This window comes from Schistocerca nitens, chromosome 2, assembly GCF_023898315.1.
Source record: "Schistocerca nitens isolate TAMUIC-IGC-003100 chromosome 2, iqSchNite1.1, whole genome shotgun sequence".
In the NCBI taxonomy this organism is placed as follows: Eukaryota; Metazoa; Arthropoda; class Insecta; order Orthoptera; family Acrididae; genus Schistocerca; species Schistocerca nitens.
The window spans coordinates 1,184,781,209-1,184,805,986 of NC_064615.1; the positions used below are offsets into that span (position 1 = coordinate 1,184,781,209).

A 24,778-nucleotide genomic window follows, 5' to 3' on the forward strand; every position below is an offset into this window, starting at 1 on the left:
AGGTATGATTCAAACCATTTTTTTCCTATCCCATGTCTACCTAACGCCTCCAATTTTTGTAAAATAATGTCCTGGTTCACAGTGTCAGAAGCTTTGGAGAGCTCTAAATTTACTCCTACTACACTATAATCTTTTTCTAGATTTTTGATTATTTGTTCAGTGTAGCACATTACTGCTGTTTCGGTATTTTTACGTGCTTAGAAGCCATGCTGATTTCTGTTTAGTAAATTATGTTCATTTAGATATTTGTTGATTCGGTGCTTCATCAGTTTTTCTAATATCTTTGAAAATGCTGGGAAGAGAGATATTGGGTGATAGTTTTTTACCTTATACTTGTCACCGTTTTTAAATAATGGCTTCACTTTTGAAATTTTCAGCCTTTCTGGAAAAACTCCTTCACTAAATGATAAATTGGCTGTGTGTGCAAAGGGCTTTGCGATTTGTGGTGCTGTCCTTGTTATGACTGACACAGGCACCTCATCTATGCCAGCCGACATTTTGGGTTTCAAGCTTTGTATCACTTTCAACACTTCACCCTAATTTGTTGGCTCTACCCTCATCCTACAAGCTGTTTTTGGATATTCGGGTTTTTCTTCGTTTGTAAATTTTAAGCTTAATGAAGCTGTTGCATTTATGAAATAATTGTTAATATAATTTGGCAAATCTTGTTTATTAATATTGACAATACCCCATATGGCTTTTGATTTGTTTTCAGACTGTCTTATAAAACTATCATTACTCATGAATTTTGCTTTAGCAGTTACTTTTCTATATACCCTCTTGTAATTCCTGACATATACTATGAATTGTGGGTCTGTGGATGTTTTAATTTTAGAATTAGTCTCTTTAGGGTTCCACAGGAAGTTTTGATGCCAGCTGTGATCCAAAAGCTTGGCTTTGTATTGCCATGTGACCTGATTTTTGACAGCTTTTTTGGAAAACACATTTCAAAATATCCCATGAAAATGGAAGAAAATGTGTTATATGCATCATTTGTATTTGTTAGGGATAGTACGTCTGCCCAAGCGTCATTAGTTAGCTTATTTATGAACTCTACACAGTTTCCTGTAGAAAAATTTCTTTTGTACATGAAGTGTGTTTTTTCCTCTTTCAGTGGCCTTGAAGGAATTTTGAGGACAAGAACATTGTGGTCTGATAATCCCAAATCAGTATTTGTTACTTCAATTTCTGTGTGTCCTACATTTGAAAATATGTTATCAATAAGACTGACTGTATTATTTGTTATTCTTGTTGGTGTGTGTATGTGTGGAAGCAGGTTGAAACTACATAACAGATTTAGGAACTGGTCTTTTAGCCTACTTTCACTCATAATGTTAATATTGAAGTCACCACACACAACTGCAGTGGCTCTATCAGTGAACAGAGTGTTAAGCAATATTTCTAATTGGTTAAAGAATATGTTTGCATCACCAGTAGGTGGTCTGTATATTGTTGTGACTATGACTTTTCCCTGTATTTCATTCAACTGCACAGCTGCTGCTTCAAAATGATTCAGCTTCACACCTTCTTTTATAGCTGATACTTGGTTTGGTAAATATACATACACCTCCATTTTTGGTATTTTTTTACAATACTGGCTTGCCCACTAACAGCTAATGTCTTTATTTCCTTTTGACTTGATCCTGATATCAAGTCAATTAATAATGACCTCCTGATCTAGGGGCAGCATTCAGACTGCGGATGGTTCTATCTCCATCTGGAAAAGAGTTAAGATACCACATAATGCCAATAGGATTGCTCTCACCTTCCACTTTGTGATGAAGCAAGCTGGGATAATTTTTATTCCCCTCTTGTTTTACCAATTGCCTCCTTAAATTCGTTTTGTTACATTTAACTATTTACCATTATCATATGTGATCATAATCTGCATTTTAATAAAAGAGAAAGGCTGTTCCTCAGTTTTAAAACTTAGTTTTATGTATGTAATTGATTTTCTAATTTATTTTGACTATTACTAATTAGTGTCTTTCATTATAGGGTAAAATCAGTAATTCTTTCGTAACTTAAATTGTATTGTTGACATATAAACAAATACAAATTCTGTAATAATTGTAAACACTTGGAAGACAAAATACTAGTAATCTTAAAGTATCTATTTGGTTATATTTGAAAACATGTCAGCAAAACCATCACTGAATTAATTCCAAAGTAATTAACAGTTTTGTCAAAAGTATTGTTTGCATAACTATACATGTTACTTTCACGATTCAAACAAATAATTTGTCTTAAGTCTTACAGTAGAAGAAACTGTTTAAAAGAACCAATTTTTCAATGTATTCAATTAATCAAATGAGTTAAGTTTTAATTGTAATTTCTATAAATGAAATTCGTACAACATGTAGTTTCAGCACCTATTATTGTGAAGATATATAAGGGCCTGATTTTTGGTCGGAGACAGTCAGTCCACAGCCAAGTTTCAGATGAGTAAACTATGCTGGTTAGAACAACAACAATGCTTCAAATAAACTGTGGAATAAGTGTTTAACAATTAGGGCGTATGTAAAAACAGTGACAGTGTCTGTTCCATACTTACCCATTTATTCTCCGAGAACTGTGAACTTTGTGGTTAGGTTTTACTGCTCGTAGATGCTCAACAGGAAACTACTGTAGCAGTATGTGGATGTTTGCCTGCAAACTATTAATGAGGCTTATGGAAAGTTAAACAACAGTGCACTGGCCATATAAATGTGTATATGGGGGGTTGTGAAACGTGAAATTAAAAGACAGTGAAACACAACTGTGCATCAGTTGGCTATGTTACTTACAGAATACAATGTCCAAATTACAACCCCTTATTTCAGTCAGTATGTTGACACCAAGGACAACAAATGAAGAAAATAAAGCAGGTGGAACCGCTACAACTGCTACTCACCATCACGGTCCCATGCCTGCGTCCTCTGCATACTACATCACTACCTGCACCATCTTGCAATGGTGACATTGCCATTACCCCTCTGATCTTCGGCTACACATGCACACCCATGCACGCACCCACTCTCTCTCTCTCTCTCTCTGTCTTTGGCTGCCGCCACTACATGCCTTCGTGACTAACACCTGTAAGCCGAGCAGCTTACATTACCTCCAATTTTTGACCCTACAATTGGCAACAACATGCCCACGGCATCTGCACAGTGCCAGGATGACCTCACCGTCTCCACTCTCTCAATGCCCCCACACTCCACACATCTTCCCTCACAGTGCACTACAGTATGGGGTGGAGGAAATCTGGAGGAACTCTGTGACAACAAAGAAGATGCTGACGGTCGACGAAGACCATGCACATGACCTCTGACTGTGAGCTTACTTAATGGCTTCTGTATTAAAGGTGTACCGCCTCTACTTACTCAAATCTAGGTTGTGCTATTACACATCCTACATTTCATCCATAGTATAGCACTACAAATTGAATTAAACAACAGTGTGGCCTTGACAATTGGTCGAGTGGATAAATCGAGAGAAAGAAGCAGGAGACGCTGCTCACTGAGATACACTGCTTGCTGTCAAATCTGAGACATATCTGGGACTCAGAAATGTATTTAAAGCTAAGTATTGGAGTGAGAAACTGAAAACAGAATTGTTAAGCTCACAAACATACCATACCAGGTGTGACATGTAGAGGCACTTTGTAGAGAGGTATATAAATAATACTAAATTTCCTTCCCGTATCTTACACCTACACAAGCTATACAGTATCTTTGTGCATCCTCATAACAGCCCAATACGCAAACCTTTGCTCCAAGGCTTACAGTCCCGTAAAAGACTCGGATGCAAGACCTGCCCCACACATTCTCTTACTACCACCTACTCCAGTTTGGTCACAGACATCTCCTACCACATCAAAGGCAGGGCCACCTGTGAAAACAGCCACGTAATCTATCAGCTTAGCTGCAGCCACTTTGCCCCATTCTATGTTGGTATGACCATTAACAAGCTGTTTGTCTGCATGAATGGACACCAGTGAATTGTGGCCAAGAGACAGCTAGGCCACTGAGTCACTGAGCAAGCAGTACAACACAATGTCCTCGACCACTAAATTTACTGCTTTGATGCCTGTGCCAGCTGCATTCTTGCCACTGACACCAGCTTTTCTGAACCGCACAAGTGGGAACTCTTCCTGCAACATATCCTTGCTGGCCTCAACCTTCTTCAGCCCCCGCCCCTACTTGCCCCTATCCCTTTCATTCTTCCCCCCTTCCATTTCAGCCTCTCAGACATCTTATGTCCACCCCTTCACCCAACTTATTTCTATAGTCCTTCCCCCTCTTTCTGTTTCTCTCCCATGCCTCAAACACAGTTCTCCTCTACCCTATGCATCTAGATTGATGAAATACAGTACAGTAGCTTATCCAATGGTCTACTTTTCAATGTGCCCATGTACTACTCAGCATCACCTCTATGCAGTGAGTACCAAACCACCTAATTATATTATTAAAAAAAACACCTTCCTCTTACCTCCAATTTAGCAATCCTTTCATTAACTTTTTTGATGATGTCTTGTTCCTTTGTGACAGCGTTTACCATAAAAGTCCAATAGGTGTTAACATTTTTCACTATGTTCATAGCATCTTTGCTCAAGTAACTAAATATTCTGCTGTTGATATTTTCAGGTAGCATCTGTATCTGAAAGATTAAAAAAATATTTACAATAGAATGATATTATGTACTATATATCTATGATGGTACATTCAAAATTTAAAATGAAAAACATGGGGCATAGTAAGGAATGGAGAGAGCAGCTGTTGTTGAGAAAACTTACACAACAGCTCATTTTGTTTGCAGCACAATAGAATTGTTAGTGATTTAAGTGAACTATTCACACATCAGTTATCTACTGCATGCACCCCATATTTATTGTTTTAATTTCACAATCCAATGCTATAAAAAATTCACGAGCACAAATTTTCAGGACTAACCGTATGTCGATGGGTGTCTGTGAGGAGCAAAGAGAAATTATTTTATGCTTTATAGTCCATTTTAAAAATGTGTTATATGAAAAGCTTTTATTTGAATAATTAATTTCTAATGAACTGCCTGTTGGCTTCTGCCTAGGGGTTCTTCAGCCAGTGTTTTCTTTCATTATTTTTCTGCCATTTTGCCAGCACGAGTGGCTGGCACTGTCAAAGTTTCACGCTCCATTGCCGGTGGTGGACTGAAGCCGAGCTCGCAGCTGCAGATTTTGTGTAACTGGCACAGTAGCGAGTTCAGCTTCAGTCCACCATCACCAATGGAGGGTGAAACTTTGACAATACCAGCCACTCGTGCTGGTGAAAAGTCAGAAAAATCATCAAACAAATGTCAGCTGAGGAACCTCCAAACAGAAGCCAACAGGCAGTTTGTCAACAAGTGGCCATAAAAGCCTTATCAATTTTGTACTAAGCCTCTACAGGGAAGAGATTTGCAGATTGTACTGACACCTTGACCAACAACAGAAGAAGAAAGCACAATCAATATCTTCTCTTGCCTTTCTGTCACAGGGCTGGGATGAAGGGGGTACCCTGAAGTTCTTGAAATGTAAGCACCTATCCGTCACTGCCCGACACATCATCTGTATGATAGATTAGAATGAGCTCTCCTCCGTGAGTGAATTCATGCAACACACAGATACTTGGCAAAAATAGATGAGGAACTTCTGAACATTTTCTACAACTAAATAGCAGAACACTTTGTGATGACTGGGACAAGATTGACAGAATTACTCACAGGAGCATGCAGAATGAACTTGAGCACCACACTGAGGAACAGAAGAGAAAATCTGTAGGATACCAGAAGCAGACTGACAAGGCAATTGCAGACATGTCACACACAGTGGTCTGCCTCACTGAATGACAACTGATTGAAGAGGAATAGTCTGTCCTACAAGAACAAGGGAACTTTGCTATCATCTCAAGAACTATACCTATGAAGGACATCACTGATAATTTTTGAAGCTGCCATTCAGACCCTTCCTTGTGAAAGAGCTGAAGAAATATGCACTGAAACAGCCTGGATACTACACTGAGCACCTGCAACCTGAAGAAAGACGATTTACAAACTATCAAGAGTCTTCATGCCAACAAGAGTATGTTGATACTGCCAGCTGATAAGGGAAATGGGTCATTCCATGTCAAAGGGACCAATATTAAAAATTGTCCCCACTCGACCATCTCCAAATCTAATGAAATTTAGTGTGAAGGTTTTATATGGTTTTTGGTGGTTATATACCAAATTTCAGTCCAGTATCTTTAGTGGCTGAATTTTTAGGAGCTTTTAAAGAGACGCTACTCATTTTCACATCACAAACAAAGGTACAAATGTGCCAAGTTTGCCAGGCTTTTTCAGAAGTTCAAGCAAACATTTGGTCAGTTGTTTTAAAATACATAGACATCTTTCTATGCTGAATCATGTGATGGCAAAAATTAGGGATTTCAGCCACAAGTCTCTAAAGTGGCTAAAAAATTCATTGCGCTATTTTGAGAGCCAAGGTTTAATCGCTACTGATGCTTTTCATACGAACCAATCACACCAAAACTTCAGAGGGTTATTCCTACCTATAATGTCTGTATGTGGATCAAATTTAATTAATATTGGATGCCTAGATGCAAAGATATGCATCTGCTAATTTGGCCAAAATTTTCTACATTCAAGTTTTAGGTTTTTTTTGTGTGGGGGGGGGGGGAGGGGGGGGGCTGGATAGTATCTCAAGTGTGTCTTGTTCAATCCTCTTTTTCCTGCCACAACTGGAAAGAGCATGCTTTAAGCTTTCAAAGCTATATGGTTTAATTTGTGGACCTTGCATAATGATGAGTAAGAATACCTTCCCAAAGAAAGGAAAACGGTTTCGAGAAATACAAAAAATTAATAGAATTTGAAGTTGTAAATCAAAAATGTGTAATTTTAGTGTCTTTTAGTAGTATAAGATTCACCTGTGGTTTGGGGAATGTAACTATGCTAATAATAAGTATTTTACATTATTTCACAGTATAGAATATAAATATAATAAAACCACAGATAATGCTCTTAAGATTATAAATTGTAGAAGATCATTACGGAAAGCTACGTCACTTTACAACTTTTTAACCCTACAATTCATGGTGGTGCATATCTGCGTTATCATTCAGTTTCCATCAGCATTACAAAGTACCAATAGTTGTTAAGGCTCTATCCTCGTAGCTGTGATACATTGCTGAATCATGATTTTCAGCTGTTGCTTTCATTATTGGCAGTTTTCTCAGTGTCAGTCTTCTGTGCAGTGTGATGTTTGGTGTTGACATTGTACAATCTTAGTTTTGAGTACTGAGTGTTTGAATAATCAATGATCATTGTTGTAGCTGAAAGTAAGCACTAAAACAATGTGTTTTGATACACTGATCTGTATATTTTATATACAAACAAGTTTGAATCTGCTGTGCTTCAAACCAAGATATTCATGAGCTTTCAAAATTGCTTGTTATAAGTTAATAAACTACTGTGTAAAATGAACCTAGAGACACTTGCATCCTGCTACTTTAGTGGATCAGATAGACCTGATTGTTGTAAGTCATCACCATTATATTATGGTAGAAGTCAACTAAAATCAGTTAAGGAAATGTCACCAGTGGACAAGAAGCTTGTATGATATAGGTCTAGACTTGCTTTTACTAAAGATGCCCAAATTTGTTCACACCATAATGCTTCTTGATGACAAAATTTCAGTTCCTGCAGAAGACTTGCTGCAACCCATTTGGTAAAGAAAAACATGTAATCAAGACATCTTTAACACCAGTGTCTAATAGGTGGAAATTACTGGCTAATAAAGTTTTTATACCTGGTCAGAAAATGTACACCAAATGTAGACATGAAGGGGCCCATAAAGAATCATCCCACCAGAATAAGCAAGAATCATCATCCCCTGGAGACAAGGATGTTGTTAAAGCTTGCTTTACTGCTAATACTTCATTATCATCACTTGGAGAGTCACCATTAGAGCTTCAACAGATTAGCAAAAGGGATTCAATGGGATATATAGGGTGGTCCATCTGAAGTTTTGGATGAGATTATCTTGAAAAGTATACATTGGGTAAAAATAGTGGGTAAGACAAGTTCATAAGCTCAAAGGGGGACATCAAATGATACTACATGTGAACTCAATCAAGTTTTGTCTGAAACATTTTTTAAAGCATTGACAGATTGCGCTGAAATAGAGAAAAAAGTAAAATTGGGGAAGAATTCCGGTTTATTTAGAATTATCTGAGAAAGGCACATCAAATCAATAAAAAATGTACCCCCAATTCCTTCATTACGCCAAATTAAGATATTTTTGCACAAATTGTACTGTATCCTTCCTTTAGCATTACCCAGGAACAACGACAATCGTCTGCAAAAGTTGTCCACAGTTTTGAGCAGCACATCCCGTGGTATGGCTGCACACGCTCTTGGAATGCATTGCTCTGTATCTTTTCGGGTTGTGGGCTGTCTTTTATAAACAATATTTTTTAAATAACCCCACAAGAAGAAATCAGGAGATGTTAGGTATGGTGAACATGGAGGCCACTGAATTGGTCCGCCACGTCCTATCCACTGACCAGGGTACCGTAAATTTAAAAAGTTCTGCACATTTTTAGCATAATAGGGAGTTGCTCTGTTCTGTTGGAACCACATTCATTGCCTAGTTTCTAAATCAACATCTTCCATAAGCCCCAAAAAATCATCATGGAGTAGTTGTAGATAAGATTCCCCAGTAACATTTCAGTAAAAAAAATATGGTCCTATCAAGTAACCATTGAAAATTACACACCAGACCATTAATGACCATTTGTGTTTACTGTCAATGGGTATGTGCCAGTGTGGATTGACAGGAGACCAATAATGATGATTTAATTCGCCATTGTTTTTGAATGTGGCTTCATCAGTGAACGTAATGAATCTAAAAAAATCATTGTCACCTCTTATCATTTCAAGGTCTACTGGCAGAAATGCACACGTATTTGCATATCTTTCGTCATTAATGCCTGTGTCAGTGTGATATGATACGCATGATATTTATGTGCCTTCAAAATCCTCAAAACAGTTGATTTCGGCATTCCAGTATGTCTCTGAATCACACGACTACTCATTTAGGGATCCAGTTGAACACAGGTGGGAATGGTAAGGGTACAAGTGTCATTTTCACTGTATTTGGAATTATGAGGTGGATGGTGCATGTATTCATTTCGAGCTCGCTGAGTGCAATTTCGAATAATGTTTTTGCTTTTATGTCATCTGTTTGGGAAACAATACATATACAATGGCACAGCTGCAGTGTAATAGTTATGGCATTCACCTAAAATTAACATCATATCAACAATATCTGTACGAGGACAGTGAGCCATGTTTCGCAACAGAATAATTTACTTTCGTCAGTTGAAGTTTACGTTCACAATCTGAAAGTGAAGTGACGTCTGATCGCATTGCACTGACCTTTATACTGAGCCTTAGTTCGCAGTTTGGCCATGGTAGCGCCACAGTCAGGTGAGTAATGCAATTGTGAAGAGTTCCCTAACAAGATTTTAATACCATTTTGCCTCCCCCATCAAAGACTGTTGCGGGTAGGATACATTTTGTAAAAAAATGGCATAATGAAAGAATTGGTACACATTTTGTATCGATTTGATACGTCCTTCTCAGATCGTTCTAAATAAATTGGAGTTCTTCCACAATTTCAGCACCACTGTCAATGGTTTTAAAAAATGTTTCAGTCAAAACTTGATTACTTTTTATGGAAAATCTGAATCTGCAATAAAAAATGGGTGTTTCCATTTAAAATTTAAAAATTGACCCCTGCCCCACCCAAGGGGGCAGGGGCTTAGGGTCATGTGTATAATCATTTGATGTCCCCGTTTGAGCTTACGAACTTGTCTTACCCACTATTTTTACCCGATGTATATTTTTCGAGATAATCTCATATGAAACTGTGTATAGCATAAAGTTCTGAAAGCCCAAGGCAGCATTACTAAAGTAACTGCCAAAGTTGCTGTTGTGAGCGAAGTGTATATTGCTCAAATACAAATGGAAGAGTGCCAAAACAGTAAAGATATGGACAGACTTCAAGCAAAAGTTCGAATTTTGACCCTGGCCTCAAAAAACTGGACTATTGAAAAAAAAGTCTAAAGAATTTGCTGTTTCAACCAAAATGGTGAAGAAGGCTAGGAAACTAAAGATAGAAGATAAGATTTTGGCAACACCTGCAAACCGAAAAGGAAAAAAACTCAGTGATGAAGTAAAATAAAATGTCCTCACTTTTTCTGAAAGTGATGAGTTTTCTTGTTTGTGTCCCAGGAAAGAGGATTGTGTTGCAGTAGAAATAAATGGGGAAAAGATTCACAAGTAGAAACACCTGCTCTTTTGTAACCTGAAAGAAATATTCATTGCTTATTGTAAGCAATATGGAAATCAACTGAGCTTCTCAAACTTACGTGCACTCAGGCCAATATGGTGTACTACAGTTGGTGATTCTGTATTATATTCAGTATGTGTATGTGCAGTTCATAAAATATCAAATTAATATTAGCTTCAGTAGCATCCATCCAAGATGACTACAAGGATTTGATGAAAAAAACTATGTGCAGTTTGGAATAAAAAGATTGTATGCTGCATTGTTGTGAAGAATGTCCAGAAAAAATGCAACTAGAGACTTTTCTTGAAAATGCTTTTAAAGAGTATGACCCTGAAGAAACAATGAAACACAAACAATGGGCCCATAACGGCAGAGAACTGTTGAAGATTTCATGGAGACACTGATTCTGAAAATTACTGGCATAAGAAGCCATCAATTTGTGTCATAACACCAAAGTTTATACCTTAAGCAACTAACTACAAATCTTGTAGAAAATGAATAAATTATATTGATGGATCTTGCTGAGAATTATTCATTTGTCGTTCAAGAGGGTGTTCTCGGATTTCATTGGGGGAATAGTCACGCCACATTACATCCATTTGTTGGCAAAGAATGTTAGAGTATGATCAGCAAGTGTCTCCTTCATGATATCATTGCTGTCAATGCCTTTCAAATAAAGGTAATAGCATACTTAATGACAAAAATTGAAAAACATTATGAACATTTATTACTTTAGTGATGGTTCAGCTATTCAGCACAAGAATTTCAACCCAATTTATGTCTACATGAAAAGGATCTTGGCATCACTGCTGAATAGAAATTTTTTGGAACAAGCCATGGTAAATCAATTTAAGATGGTATTGGGGGAACAGAAATAAGACTATCAACACTTGCTAGTAAGCAGAGAGGCCCACAGATAACCAAATATTGACTCCAACTGATTTGTTCAAATTCTATGATGATACTATTCCCAGCATAAAGTTTCTTTATGTACCAAAAGAATAAATTGGAAACAATTTAGTCTGACAAGAAACAAGGTTTCCCATGGCACACAAAATATCTGGAACATGAGAAAATCACCAGTTTAAGCCACTGGTGTAGTTATGGACAGTTTTAAGTTGGTAATAGTATCCCTTTACAGGTCACCTAAGGGTATCATCAATGTATTTCTAGAAAAATTGGACATGCTGTTAGATATACTAAGAGGGACCAGATTGTTGCATTATGACTTAGTAATTGGTGGAGATCTGAATGCAGATTTTGATATAACAACACATAAACGTACTGTGACTGAGTTGAAAAACCTTCTAAGACAGTGCAATTTGTACTCAATCAATAACAGGCCCACAAGAGATAAAGCGTGTCTTGACAATATTTTTGTCAACTTTAAAACTACAGAAGAATCCTGTGATGTTACAGCATTTCCATTTTCAGATCATGACTCTGTATCTTTAAACTATACAAGTAGGTTCTGTATTGACAAGAGCAATATTCCTAAGCCTGTCCCAAAAGTTATAATCACCAGACCTGTCATAGATGAAAAAATTGTTCAGCTCTTTAAGTCCCTTGCTGAGAGATACTGGTTCAACCAATGTCATGGTGACACAAGTTACAGACTGATTTGTCAGGGAAACTATTATTTCAGAGATTTTTAAAAACATTTCTGAAGCAATTTAATGACAACATCCCCATAAAGAAATGAAAATTAACTGACAAAGGCTTTACAAACAGGACTAAAAACAGACAAAATCCATGGTACACTAAACGATTATCAAATATGAAAAACCAAGTTATGGTGTTGCACAATATATGTAGCAATCAGAAAACAGAACATGCCAGATTAGCCTATATAAAATACAGGAATGAGTATAAAAAAGCTATTGTGGAAGCCAAAAAAGCACATAATTTCAATACCATTGGTAATTCCACAAATAAGTGCAAAGCTGCATGGAAATTAATAAAAGGTGTTGCTAAAGATGTAAGAAGCAAAAAATTAATATAAGTCCCCAAAAATTCAAAGATTTCTTTATTAAATCTGTTGAAGATGTAGGAAATACTATAATCAAACCTGATATCAGTTCATCAGAGTTACTTTTTAAAAATGTTTGCAGAACACCAACAGACACAGGCACATTTATGTTCTCCAAGGTCTGACCTAGTCTTGACCTAAGCATTGTAAAATGGTTGAAATCTTCAGACAGTGTAGATATATATGACATATCCTGTAATATACTAAAGAAACTAATAGACTATATTGTGTACCCCTTAACATTCTGTATCAATAAATGTATATCTGATGGATATTTTCCTGAAGAACTCAAAGTGGCTAGGGTAGTTCCAATATATAAAAAGGGAGATATAGACTCACCTTCCAGTTACAGACCAATCTCCATAGTCCCAGCTTTTTCTAAAATACTGGAATGTGTAATTTACCAACAGTTATCTATTTATTTTGAAAAATTAGGAATAATTAGTGAATCCCAATATAGTTTTAGGAAAAATTTGTCTACTGTGGATGCTATAGACTTTGTAGTCAAATACTTACATCAAGTGTTTGAGGATAAGAGCTATGCTCAACTGACATGTTGTGATCTAAGCAAAGCTTTCAACTGTGTAAAGCATAAGCCACTCCTAGAAAAACTGGAATTCTATGGCATTAGACATAACAGCCTTAAATTAATAAAATCTTATCTTCAGAATCATAAGAAAGTTGTTTGTGTAGGGAAAGAAATGTCGGGTATAGAACAAGTCAAGGTAGGTGTTCCGCAGGGATCTGTACTGGGCCCATTTTTGTTCCTAATAATGATAAATGATCTGCAATCATTTATCAAGTCCACCACTGTGTTGTATGCAGATGATACAACATTTCTTCATGCTAGTGATGATGATTTCAATAGCCTTAAAACTTGTGCAGCAAAGGCAATTGACCAATCATCCTATTGGTTCAAGATAAATGGCTTCCTGCTGAATGAAAACAAAACACAGCAGATGGTTTGTGGTCTTAGAGATAAGCTTCTGTCAGATGATCCAAGTTATGTCAAATTTTTGGGGGTATACATAGATGATAAATTATCTTGGTTCAACATGTACAATATATTAGTGGTAAGTTGTCAAGAGTTATTTACCTGTTAAGGCGACTTATGGATTGTGTTCCTGAAAAATATGTTAGAACATCCTATTTTTCATTCTTTCAAGGTATAACAACATATGGAATTATTTTGTGGGGGAACTCTAGCTGCATACATGACATATTAATACTACAAAAAAAATAGCTATTAGGATAATTACTGGTTCTGCACATAAGGTACACTGTGAACCATTGTTATGTGAACAAAAAATCATGACTGTTATAAACTTGTACATATACTATGTTCTAATTTATATGAAGAAGAAATTACCAGAAACAAAAACAAGAGAAAATGTGCATGGCCACAATAAAAGAAGGAATAGGTGCCTTTATATTCCTTACCACAGATTGTCAAAGTCACTCAACAGCTACGAAATCATGGGGTACAAATTATTCAATAATCTTCCTCAATCTGTTCAAGAATTACCTGAACAATTATTCAAACAAACAATTCATGACTGGCTAGTCCTCCACCCATTCTATGATATTAGAGAATTTATCAACCGTAATATACTACTATAATGTTAACAACAAACCTGTTGTTTCTTTCAAACTATTAATTGTATTTTAGTATGCATATGACGTTGTCTATTGCTTTAATGGCTGAATGACAATAAAATTATTATTATTATTATTATTATTATTATTATTATTATTATTATTATTATTATTATTAATTGTAATCAGCTCAGAGTATGCAGGGAGTTTCCAATGATGCTACAGCATTCACAGTTAATGCCTTCGAAGTAGATGAAGAAATTCCAGCAATTTCAATTTCAAGTTTACAACTAGGACATAATGCATGTATGTATGATAATTTTTGGTGGACTGCAAATGTGTGTGAAGTTTCACATGAACAACAACATGCCCTCATCAGCTTTATGCACCCACACGGTTCTGCTCATTCCTTCCACTGACCAACTGCTAAAGACACCTGCTGGCTTTCTGAGCAACATATTTTCCTGACTTTAGAAGCACCATCAACATCATCATTAGGAAGACATTACAGTTGTCCACAATCTGTCCTTGACAAAATTTTAGAACTCTTTAACCAAAAATGGATCTGACTCTTTAGTATTTTTGTTTTAAAAATTTGCTGTGTTGTGTATTATACTTGTTTTTATGGCATGTGTTAAATTAATGTTTGAACTGATTTATACACTGGAATAAAAACAATAATAATGGGACTTAATGAGCAAAATATTTCACTTTTCACTCTTCTCGAAGACCTAAAATAATAACTTTCTGAAATGTATTTCTACTCATCAAAATGCAAGATCCAGAAATTAAAGAATATAGCTTTGATAGCTTAATGCATGCTCTTTCCTTTTGTGGCAAGAAAAAAGGATTGAACATGATACAGTTGAGATATTGTCCTCCAAAAATACCCTAAAATTCACAGTTAGAAAATTTTGGCCAACTTCGTAGATGCACATCTTTTCACCTAGGCATCCAATGTTAACTAAATTTGATCAATATATAGACATCATAAGTAGAAATAACCCTCTGAAGTTTTGGTGTGATTGGGAAGAAACGTTGCTACTCACCATATAGCAGAGATGCTGAGTTGCAATAGGCACAACAAAAAGATTCACACAATTATAGCTTTCGGCCATTAAGGCCTTTGTCAGCAGTAGACACACACAAACAAATGCAACTTGCAGATGTCTGCAGCCTCAGATGAGTGAAACCACACTGCAAGCAGCAGCACCAGTGCATGATGGGAGTGGTGACTGGGTGGGGGTAAGGAGGAGGCTGGGGCAGGGAGGGGAGGGATAGTATGGTGGGAGTGGTGGACAGTGAAGTGTTGCAGTTTAGACAGAGTGTTAGGAGAGATGGTGTGGAGGGAAGGGGGGTAAGTAGTGAAAAGGAGAGAAATAAAAGAAATTAAAAGGCTGGGTGTGGCAGTGAAATATGGCTGTGTAGTGCTGGAATGGGAACAGGGAGGCAGCTCAATGGGTGAGGATAGTGACTAACGAAGGTTGAGGCCAGGAGGGTTACGGGCACGTAGGATGTATTTCAGGGAAAGATTCTACCTGCGCAATTCAGAAAAGCTGGTGTTGGTGGGAAGAATCCATATGGCACAGGATGAGAAGCAGTCATTGAGATGATGGATATCATGTTTGGCAGCGTGTTCAGCAACAGGGTGGCCCACTTGATTTTGTCCACAGTTTGTAAGTGGCCATTCATGTGGACAGACAGGTTGTTGGTTGTCATGCCTGCATAGAATGCAGCACAGTGGTTTCAGCTTAGCTTGTAAATCACATGACTGGTTTCACAGGTAGGCCTGCCTTTGAAGGGATAGGTGATGTTAGTAACTGGACTGGAGTAGGTGGTAGTAGGAGGATGTATGGGACAGGTCTTGCATCTAGGTCTATTACAGGGGTATAAGCCATGAGGTAAGGGATTGGGAGCAGGGGTTGTGTATAGATGGATGAGTATACTGTGAAGGATCAGTGGATGGCAGAATACCACTGTAGGAAGGGTGGGAAGGATAGTGGGCAGGACATTTCTCATTTCAGGGCACGACGAGAGGTAATCGAAACCCTGACAAAGAATGTAATTCAGTTGATCCAGTTCCAGATGGTACTGAGTTACAAGAGGAATGCTCCTCTGTGGCTGGACAGTGGGACTTTGGGAGGTGGTGGGAGACAGGAAAGATAAGTCCCTTCCTATGGACGCTGCTGAAGAAATGAGAAGGGAAACTGGTCGGGTTCTTCTGAAAGCTCCTCCCCAATGCAGTAATATAACTGCTGCAGAAAGGGCTGCACTACAGAACCTTCGAGAAGATCCAGAAATAGTGGTGCTTAAGGCTGATAAAGATAATTCTACCATTTTGTTACCTCGTGGGTTGCATTTGGAGAAGATGTATAGTCTACTTAGTGATACTATGTATCGGAGAATTGATCATGACCCAACAGCACATGTGCAACAGAAGACGTGTGCACTTTTGAACTCTTCCTTGCTAGCTCCAGAGACAAAAAAGCAGTTAAGACCACATGGCAGCGTACCACCGAGATTGTATAGTCTTCCTAAAGTGCATAAAGATGGTCTGCCTTTATGGCCTATAGTGAGTAATATTCACGCACCCACATATGATTTAGCCAAACATCCAGCTTCTTTCTTCGGACCATTTTTTGGCAAATGTTCACACCATATATGGAACTCTGATGATTTTATCAACAGACTGGCAGCTCTCCACTTAGTAGTTTAGATCTTCTAGTGCGTTTTGATGTAGTTTCTCTTTTCACAAGAGTACCTCTTGCAGATTCCTTGATTCTAATTGGTCAACAGTTTGCTTTCTTTCGACATACTCTTTCCTCAACTTATTTTGTTTAACCAGGAATATTTTGAACAGTCTGACGGTGTCACCGTGGGCAGCCCTCTGTCTCCCCTGGTGGCTAACCTTTTTATGGGGGATTTTGAGGAGAGAGCACTTGAATCAGCAGTTTGTAAACCAACTGTTTTTTGGAGATATGTTGATTACACTTTCATAGTGTGGCCCCACGGAGTAGAAAAGTTAATGGAGTTTTTTCATCATCTTAACTCCATCCATGAGAATATTCGATTTACTATGGAACTAGAGAAAGATGGCGGCCTTCCATTCCTGGCATTCCTGGATGTTTTGCTGAAATGGAAGAGAGATGTCAAGGTGGGACATCCTGTCTATTGTAAGCCCACTCACATTGATTTGTATTTGCATTCTTCAAGTTGCCATCATCCATCCCAGACCATGAGTGTACTTAAAACCCTTGTGCACAGGGCACGTATGGTGTCAGATGCTGAGCATTTACCTAAGGAACTGGCACATTTGAGGACAGTGTTCAGAGAAAATGGGTACTCGAACCAGCAAATTAGCAGGGCCTTCTTAACTAGAACCAGGAACAGGGAAGTGGATAAAGAGGAGAACGCGCCAGCCAAATCCCTAGCTTTTCTTCCCTTCATTGGAAATATCTCCCTCAAGATAGCAAGGATTCTTAATATTTTCATGTGAAAGTGGTTTTTCGTCTGCCTTCTAAGATTTCAGATTTTCTGGGATCGTTGAAGCACGATTTGTTACTGTGGAATGCGGGAATTTACAAAATACTGTGTCAATGTGGTATGGCCTATATAGGACAGACAACGCGTACAGTGCAAGAGCGTTCTACAGAATATCAATGTTGCACTCGCCTACTGCAACCCAGTAAGTAGGTGCAGAACACTGTAATTCTAATGGACATTCAATGGAGTACAACAAAACTCCAATGTTGGCCATAGAAACAACATTTTGGGACTCCATTATCAAAGAATCCTTTTAAATATGCACTGCAGGAAATCTAATGAACCGTGACAGTGGTTACCAATTGAATAACACATGGAATCCCATCATCTCTTAAATTTGCTTGAGATCAAGACACCAGATGACTTCAATGGCTGCAGCCAGCGTCAATACTGATGGCAGCTGAGTATTGCAATTCCACGAGTGAGGATGCTGTCACTGGGTGGTGTGACCCGTCTGTCTCTATGACTGCAACACATGCGCGGCAGTACTATCAGCACACTACATAAGCTGGAGCAGAGAACGTCTTTGTCAGTCCTCGTTCAGCTCACCTGAAGATGGCTGGCAGCTGTCCAGCTGAAATATCGTGCAATGAAGTTTTCGACGACCAGCTGCAAGCCCAAAATCTATTTGAACTATCTATGACCTGTTAGATCTGCTGACGTACCAAAAACTAACCACAGATCCAATGCAGTGGATCTCATGGAATACCAATTGGTTAATAAAGGTGCCTTCTCTCTCGGTGGACATACAGAGGAACTTGCGAAACAAAGAGGCCCTACTACCTCGGCTGTATTGATTACCAAAGATTCATAAGAATAATGTTCTGTTAAGATTCGTTGTTAGGACTCCGGCTCACCAATGTACAAACTGGTGAACCTCTTGGCATCTCTGTTCCAGCCACATGTGGGGAAGACTGACACATACATAAAGGACTCAGGACATTTCATTGAGAAGCTGGAGAAACTAAAACTTGGACCAAACGACATCTAGGTCAGTTCTGATATTGTCAGCAACTTGGGTTGCCCCTACCTATAATTTGGCCAAATATTTAGCTTCAGTCCTTAGGGCATAAGTTGGAAAATGCGAACACCACATATCAAATTCGTCTGACTTTATTCGACGATTAAAATGTTTGTACTGTGGTCCTTCTGACTTGCTTGTTAGCATTGATGTTATTTCTCTTTTTACTGAGGTTCCTCTTGAAGAGACCATGTTACTTATCTCTGAGAAATTAGATGAAGGAACTACCAAGTTATGTCATCATGTGTCGACTTCAATGTATTTTCTTTTTAATGATGTATATTTTGAGCAAACTGATCGGGTGGCAATGGGGAGTCGACTCTCTCCCATAGTCACCAACCTTTTTATGGAAGACTTTGAGGACATGGCACTCAAAACTTGATTTCTTAAACCAAAGTGTTTTTTGAGATATGTTGATGACATTTTTATGGTTTGGCCACATGGAATTGATGCTTCAAATCGGTTCTTAGATCATTTTAATTGTCTACATCCAAGTATTAAATTTACTATGGAAATTGAAAGTGATGGTAAACATACATTTCTTGATGTTTTAGTGCAAAGAAAGAATGATGGGACTTTTGGACATAGTGTGTATCAGAAACCCACTCATACTGACCGCTATCTTCATGCAACCAGCTGTCATCCACCACACCAACGTAGTGGAGTTTTGCAGACTCTGGTCAAAAGAGCTTATGCCATTTCTGACGATGAACATTTGAAAGAAGAACTTGATCATTTGAAGATTGTTTTTAAACAGAATGGATATACGGAACAACAAATATGACATGCTCTTCAGTTTGGTCCGTCACGCGAGCCAATAAAGGATACTTTTGAAGCTGTTGCTTAGTTACCCTTTGCGGGAAGTATATCATCCAAAATTTCAAGAATTTTAAGAAAAAATATAATATTAAAAGTGTTTCTACGCTGGTGGCCAAGACTAGATCCCTTCTTGGCTCAGTTAAAGATAATTCGGGTTTGAGGAGGCCCGGGGTTAATGAAATTCTGTGTCACTGTGGAAAGAAGCATATCGGTCAAACTATTCGAAATATTCAGGACCGGTGCGTGGAACATCATTGGCACACTCAGTTGTTCCAGCCTGAGAAGTCGGCAGTGGTGGAACATTGCCTTAACGAAGGACACAGAATGATGTATGACAAGACACAAGAACATTGAAATTAGATTATCCAGTAATATTATTAACAGGGATAAAGGTTTTCCTGTAAGTGAGATATGGAATCCAATTTTGTCTGACATTAAACAACAATGGTCTTCTTTTCAATCATTGGATTCTTCCAACTAGTGATGTTGCAATTTATCGTTTCTGCCGTCTTCTCCCACTCGTGCACTGCGTGTCTACCTGCCGCCATGAGGCACTGCCCATCATCTCATGCACACGTGGTGCTCTGTTCATGGTGTATAAAGGTTTCAGTCGTTGTGGCTGGAATTCAGTTCCAGCGAGGCAGTGCACTAGCATTAACTCACCTGAAGATGGCGGCGAGCTGGTCCGCCAAAATATTGTGTCTAGATGATGACATAATCCGGCTGCAAACCCGTGAAGTATATCAGAAGTTATTACGCCGGGAAAGTCTATGAAATCACTAAACTTTTGCTTGTCAGTTTTTTGAAAATGAATTTTAGGTAGCAATTGATTGATGAAAGGGATACAGTAAAACAATAATTGCTAGCTTTGACAAATGAACTACTGAAGGTAGATGAAGATCAAATAGGCAAAAATACAAGGAGCAGTAGAAATCATTGGGCAACACAGAAAATATTGAATTTATCTGAAAAAAATGAGAAAATATAAAACAAGGAAATGATGCAGGTAAAAGTGAATATGTAAACATAAAATACCACATAAGGATTCGGCCTTCTGACCGGCTGACTTGCTGCTCACATGGCCGCATGAGGAGCAATCTATGATCATAGAATGCACGATTAGCATGTCCCCAATCCCTCCAGATACTATTGTAGGAGACAAATCACAAAAGGGATACAACAATGATTTAAAATGGCTATAGGAGATTTGCGAAGATGTTGAATCATGTATGACTTTGAGAATGATCAATGACACATACAGCAATCTTAAATACACCTTTGGAGGTAAGGTAAGCAGCTGTATGAATATCAAGGACCCAAATGGCAAGTCAGCACTAGCCAGAGAAGGAAAGGCTGAAAGTTGGAAAGAATGTGAAGAAGGTCTACTAGCAAAGCTGTATATCGAGCTGCATACTAACCTCATCAAATGTTGTCTTTTGTGACACTTTTTTGGTTGGCAGAGATTGTTTTCTTATTCCTTTTGACTGTGATGTCCTGGTATCATTCATGGGTGTTATTCTTACATTATATTTGTTACACAACATTTGAAACTCATCTCTCCATAATTGGTGATGTTTCTGTAATTCAATTTCTGACTGCCCTTTCATTTCATCTGTTCGCTTTTCTCCCACTTCACCTGAAATGACATTTTGGTGAATAGAGTTAAAAAAAACTGTTGCTGCAATAGAAAGTGTAGAATCTCATCTTGGACAAGGAGAAACAATATGTACAGTGCACCATATGTGAAAGTCTTTGAACTTCAACATTAACCCCCAAAAATTAATCAGCCATAAGAAAATAAGTTTATGACTTTGTTGTAGTAATTAAACTCACTTGTCAAAAGTATTAAAAACAATAAAATAAGTGCTAGAAAAGTGATTACAAATGATAAAATATCTCAAATATAGTGTAGTTAAAACCATTTTTGAAAGATATTAGGCGTACATTAAATCTCGAACACGATGGCACGTATGATTTGTATCCCTCACAGAAGTTTAAGCAGAATTTCGCACAAGCAGTATCTTTCCCCAACTGTTTGATAAAGTTCCACTCACAGATGCCTCCCAGTTAAGATCTAAACTGTGCTCAGACAAAATGTTACAATTTCAATAGACACTTCAGTTAAATAGCTCTTCTTACTTGACACAACAATCAACCATTGGTTAAAATGAAGTGCAGATTTATATAAAAAGCTGTATATTGTTAACGTATTTTTGCTAAAAGGTGTTGACGGAGATAGGTCACAGCTGAGTGGTTGGTTTAGCTGACCAAAGCTTAGCTGGTGAAACTTGAGTTTCTCTCAGCATACAAAAGGTTCATACATCTTCAGGAATGCAGCTGGCTGACATCTTCATAAGGTGAACAGCCTGTTCACAGCTGCAGCAAGAAATTGCTGTGCAAGGAACCAAGAACCACACATACAACCACACAGTAAACAACTAGTGTCATCATTCAACCAGAGATGAAAGTTGTTTAAACAAGACCTGCTTGTCTCCACTTTCAGCCACTGTCTTTGCTATTTTCCTCTAAAAAGACATAAGCCAAAGCAAAAGACTTGTGCACTGAGAGACAGTGCTTTACAATTGTGGCAAGTTCCATCTTACTGACACGGAATTATGATGTGTCACATGAGTAATCATAATGAGTTCATCATCACCCTGTTCTGGTACTGAAAAAAGAGGATCCAAGACAGTAGATGTTCAGGTAGTGGATGATAAGAAAATTCAAGCAGATGAGCTACTTCCAGAACATCATCAGGATTTAAGGCTGTGAACATCACATACAACTCCAAATCAAAAACATTAAATTCTGTTGATAGCTTTCAATTTTCAAAACTGTCTGATGAAGCAAAGTTACTTTTAATTGATAATCATCTGTTTATAGAACTAAAGAGTGATGGCATCTGTAAAACTTATGCTGATTGATAATATCTGAAGTACTCTCATTGTTACGCATATGCAGCATAAAAATTGTACTAGTCCTGGTAATCAAGTAAGTTGGCAAGGAACTTTACAAAATGGTTCAAATGGCTCTGAGCACTATGGGACTTAACAGCTATGGTCATCAGTCCCCTAGAACTTAGAACTACTTAAACCTAACTAACCTAAGGACATCACACAACACCCAGTCATCACGAGGCAGAGAAAATCCCTGACCCCGCTGGGAATTGAACCCGGGAACCCGGGCGCGGGAAGTGAGAATGCTACCGCACGACCACGAGCTGCGGACAAGGAACTTTACAAACAACCTCAAATTGTTAGTACATATGTTTCCCAATCATACTCTTTATGTTGAATCATACTTTCTTTTTCTTTCTCGTTCTTTTCTTTTTATACAAGTAAGCTATATGTAAACTGAACGACTTATAGACCGCAACAAAGATAAATTATCGAGTTGTTTTATGGCAAGGATAATGTTTTGTTACATCTGTATGAAAAAAAGGAAGAAGAAATATGATCTTCAATTTATTAATTCCTGTACCTTCACCTGTTTGTTTCTAAAAGAGGTAGCAGTTTGACATACAATTAGATCCATCATACCAGTATTGTTTAAAAATATGCATTTTAACTGTACATTAAAAACTGTTATGAAAAGTTATGAGGAAAGCAAAGTTTATTCACACATTCATGATGATCACACCTGTCTGTTCATCATTTCGCCTGCCAGCGAGATCCTGCATCAGGAGGTTCAGATCAGACAAGAGGAATTTGCGCGAGCAGCAGAGGAGCGATCCTGCATCGGCATTGTTATAATCAGGACTATGCACAATGCAATTAATGTGAAGCAGTACATAACTCAACTTATAAATATAGATCTTAAATGTAATGACAATGAAGGTCTGTTGATATTGGTACCAGTTAAAATTCACCCAGGTTATGTGTACAGATTTATAAATTACCTTGAAATTTCTTTCAACTGTTCTTTCCAATTTTTTTTCAATTAGTCAAGCAGCAATTATTAGTCAGTTTCCATTATTTGCCCACCCAAATATGCCATTATTCATATTGTTACTGAAGAAGACTGTACGTATCCAAGAACAGACAGAGATAAATCAAGTTTTGTAACTGCAGTTATGGCAAGACAGTGGGTGAATGAATATTAATACTTTTTCCGAAACCAACACAGAACAGGTAGTTCAGATGCCCTCTCATCATGAAATCTATTACGTGTAACAGCAACAAAGCTTTTTGAGAATGTCAGCAACAAAACTGGTGTCAATGGCAAAACTGGTATCAATGGCCATGAGTCAATTGTAGCAACAATGATTACCAAAGAACAAGTGCCAACTTAAACATGCAGAAAGATTTACATGCTCAGTAAAGCAGGTAAAGAGGCACTAGTCTCACCTGTCAAGAAGAAACTTGAAACATTTAGCTCTGGGCAGGAACACGTAGAGGATGTGTGGTTCAAGTTTAGGAGAATAGTTGACAAAGCATTTGATATACATACAAGCTGAGCAACCATATGGAAACATGGTGAAGAATGCATGCTCAAACATCAATGCAGATCCTATTTGAGCCTGCAGGTTGTGCTGTCATACTTGACAATGAATGGCATCTGTGTAATGTATTCAATACCTTGCAAGTGTCAGTTAAGGTCAGAATAGTGTTTTCTGTAGATGTGAGTGCATTATGTTGGAGCTAAGTGAATTCAAACATGGGAAGATTGTTGATGCTTGTATGGTAGGCACATCTGTAAACAAGGTAACCAAAGTATTTGGTATTTGAAAGTGCACTATATCAAAGATTTTCTGATTATGATGAAAGTGGAGGAACATCTGTTAAGTTATAATTCAGATGAACCTGTGTGTCAAGTGTTTGTGACAGGCTGTCACTAAAGAGGATTGTAATGAAACATAAGAGGACGGTACCTGCAAAAGTCACTGCAGAACTGAATATTGCACACATGAATCCTGTCAGCACCAAAACAATGCATGGAGATCTTCACAAGCAGGGAATTTCATGCTGAGTTGGAATTCCAAATCCACTCGTAAGTGATGCAAGTTCTCGTAACATGAAAACATGGTATAGAAGCGATAAAACCTGGGGTATGGAGAAATAGAAGAAAGTCATTTGGTCAGATGAATCTTGTTTCACATGGTTTCCAACTTCTGATCGAGTTTACAGCCCTAGAGGGAAACATTGTGGAAATTCAGTGATGATTTGGGAAGCCATACTCTGGTATTCCATGGACCCCATGGGTACTAAGGGAGGTAGTATTGTTGCCAAGGATTATGTGACCATTTTGGCTGATCAGGTCCATACCACAGTACAATGCTTGTTCCTCAATGGTCATGCTTTTTTACAAGATCACAAAGGCACATGAATTGTCACATCCCCCTGGCCACCAGTCAACAAATCTCAGTATTACTGAGCCTTTGTGGTCTACTTTGGAGAGACGTGTGTGTGACCTCTATCCA

General features: G+C 37.9%; 1 protein-coding gene across 1 annotated transcript in view; it reads right to left on the reverse strand.

Annotated features, from left to right (window-relative positions):
• Positions 1-24,778, reverse strand: part of LOC126237515 (F-box/WD repeat-containing protein 10-like) — a 679,603-nt gene that overhangs the window by 442,255 nt on the left and 212,570 nt on the right. Inside the window, exons 5-6 of the mRNA XM_049947683.1 lie at positions 20,778-20,995; positions 4,474-4,641 (exon numbers count right to left, since the gene is read on the reverse strand). Of these exons, the coding sequence (XP_049803640.1) occupies positions 4,474-4,641; positions 20,778-20,995 (386 nt within the window). The remainder of the gene's footprint in view (positions 1-4,473; positions 4,642-20,777; positions 20,996-24,778) is intronic.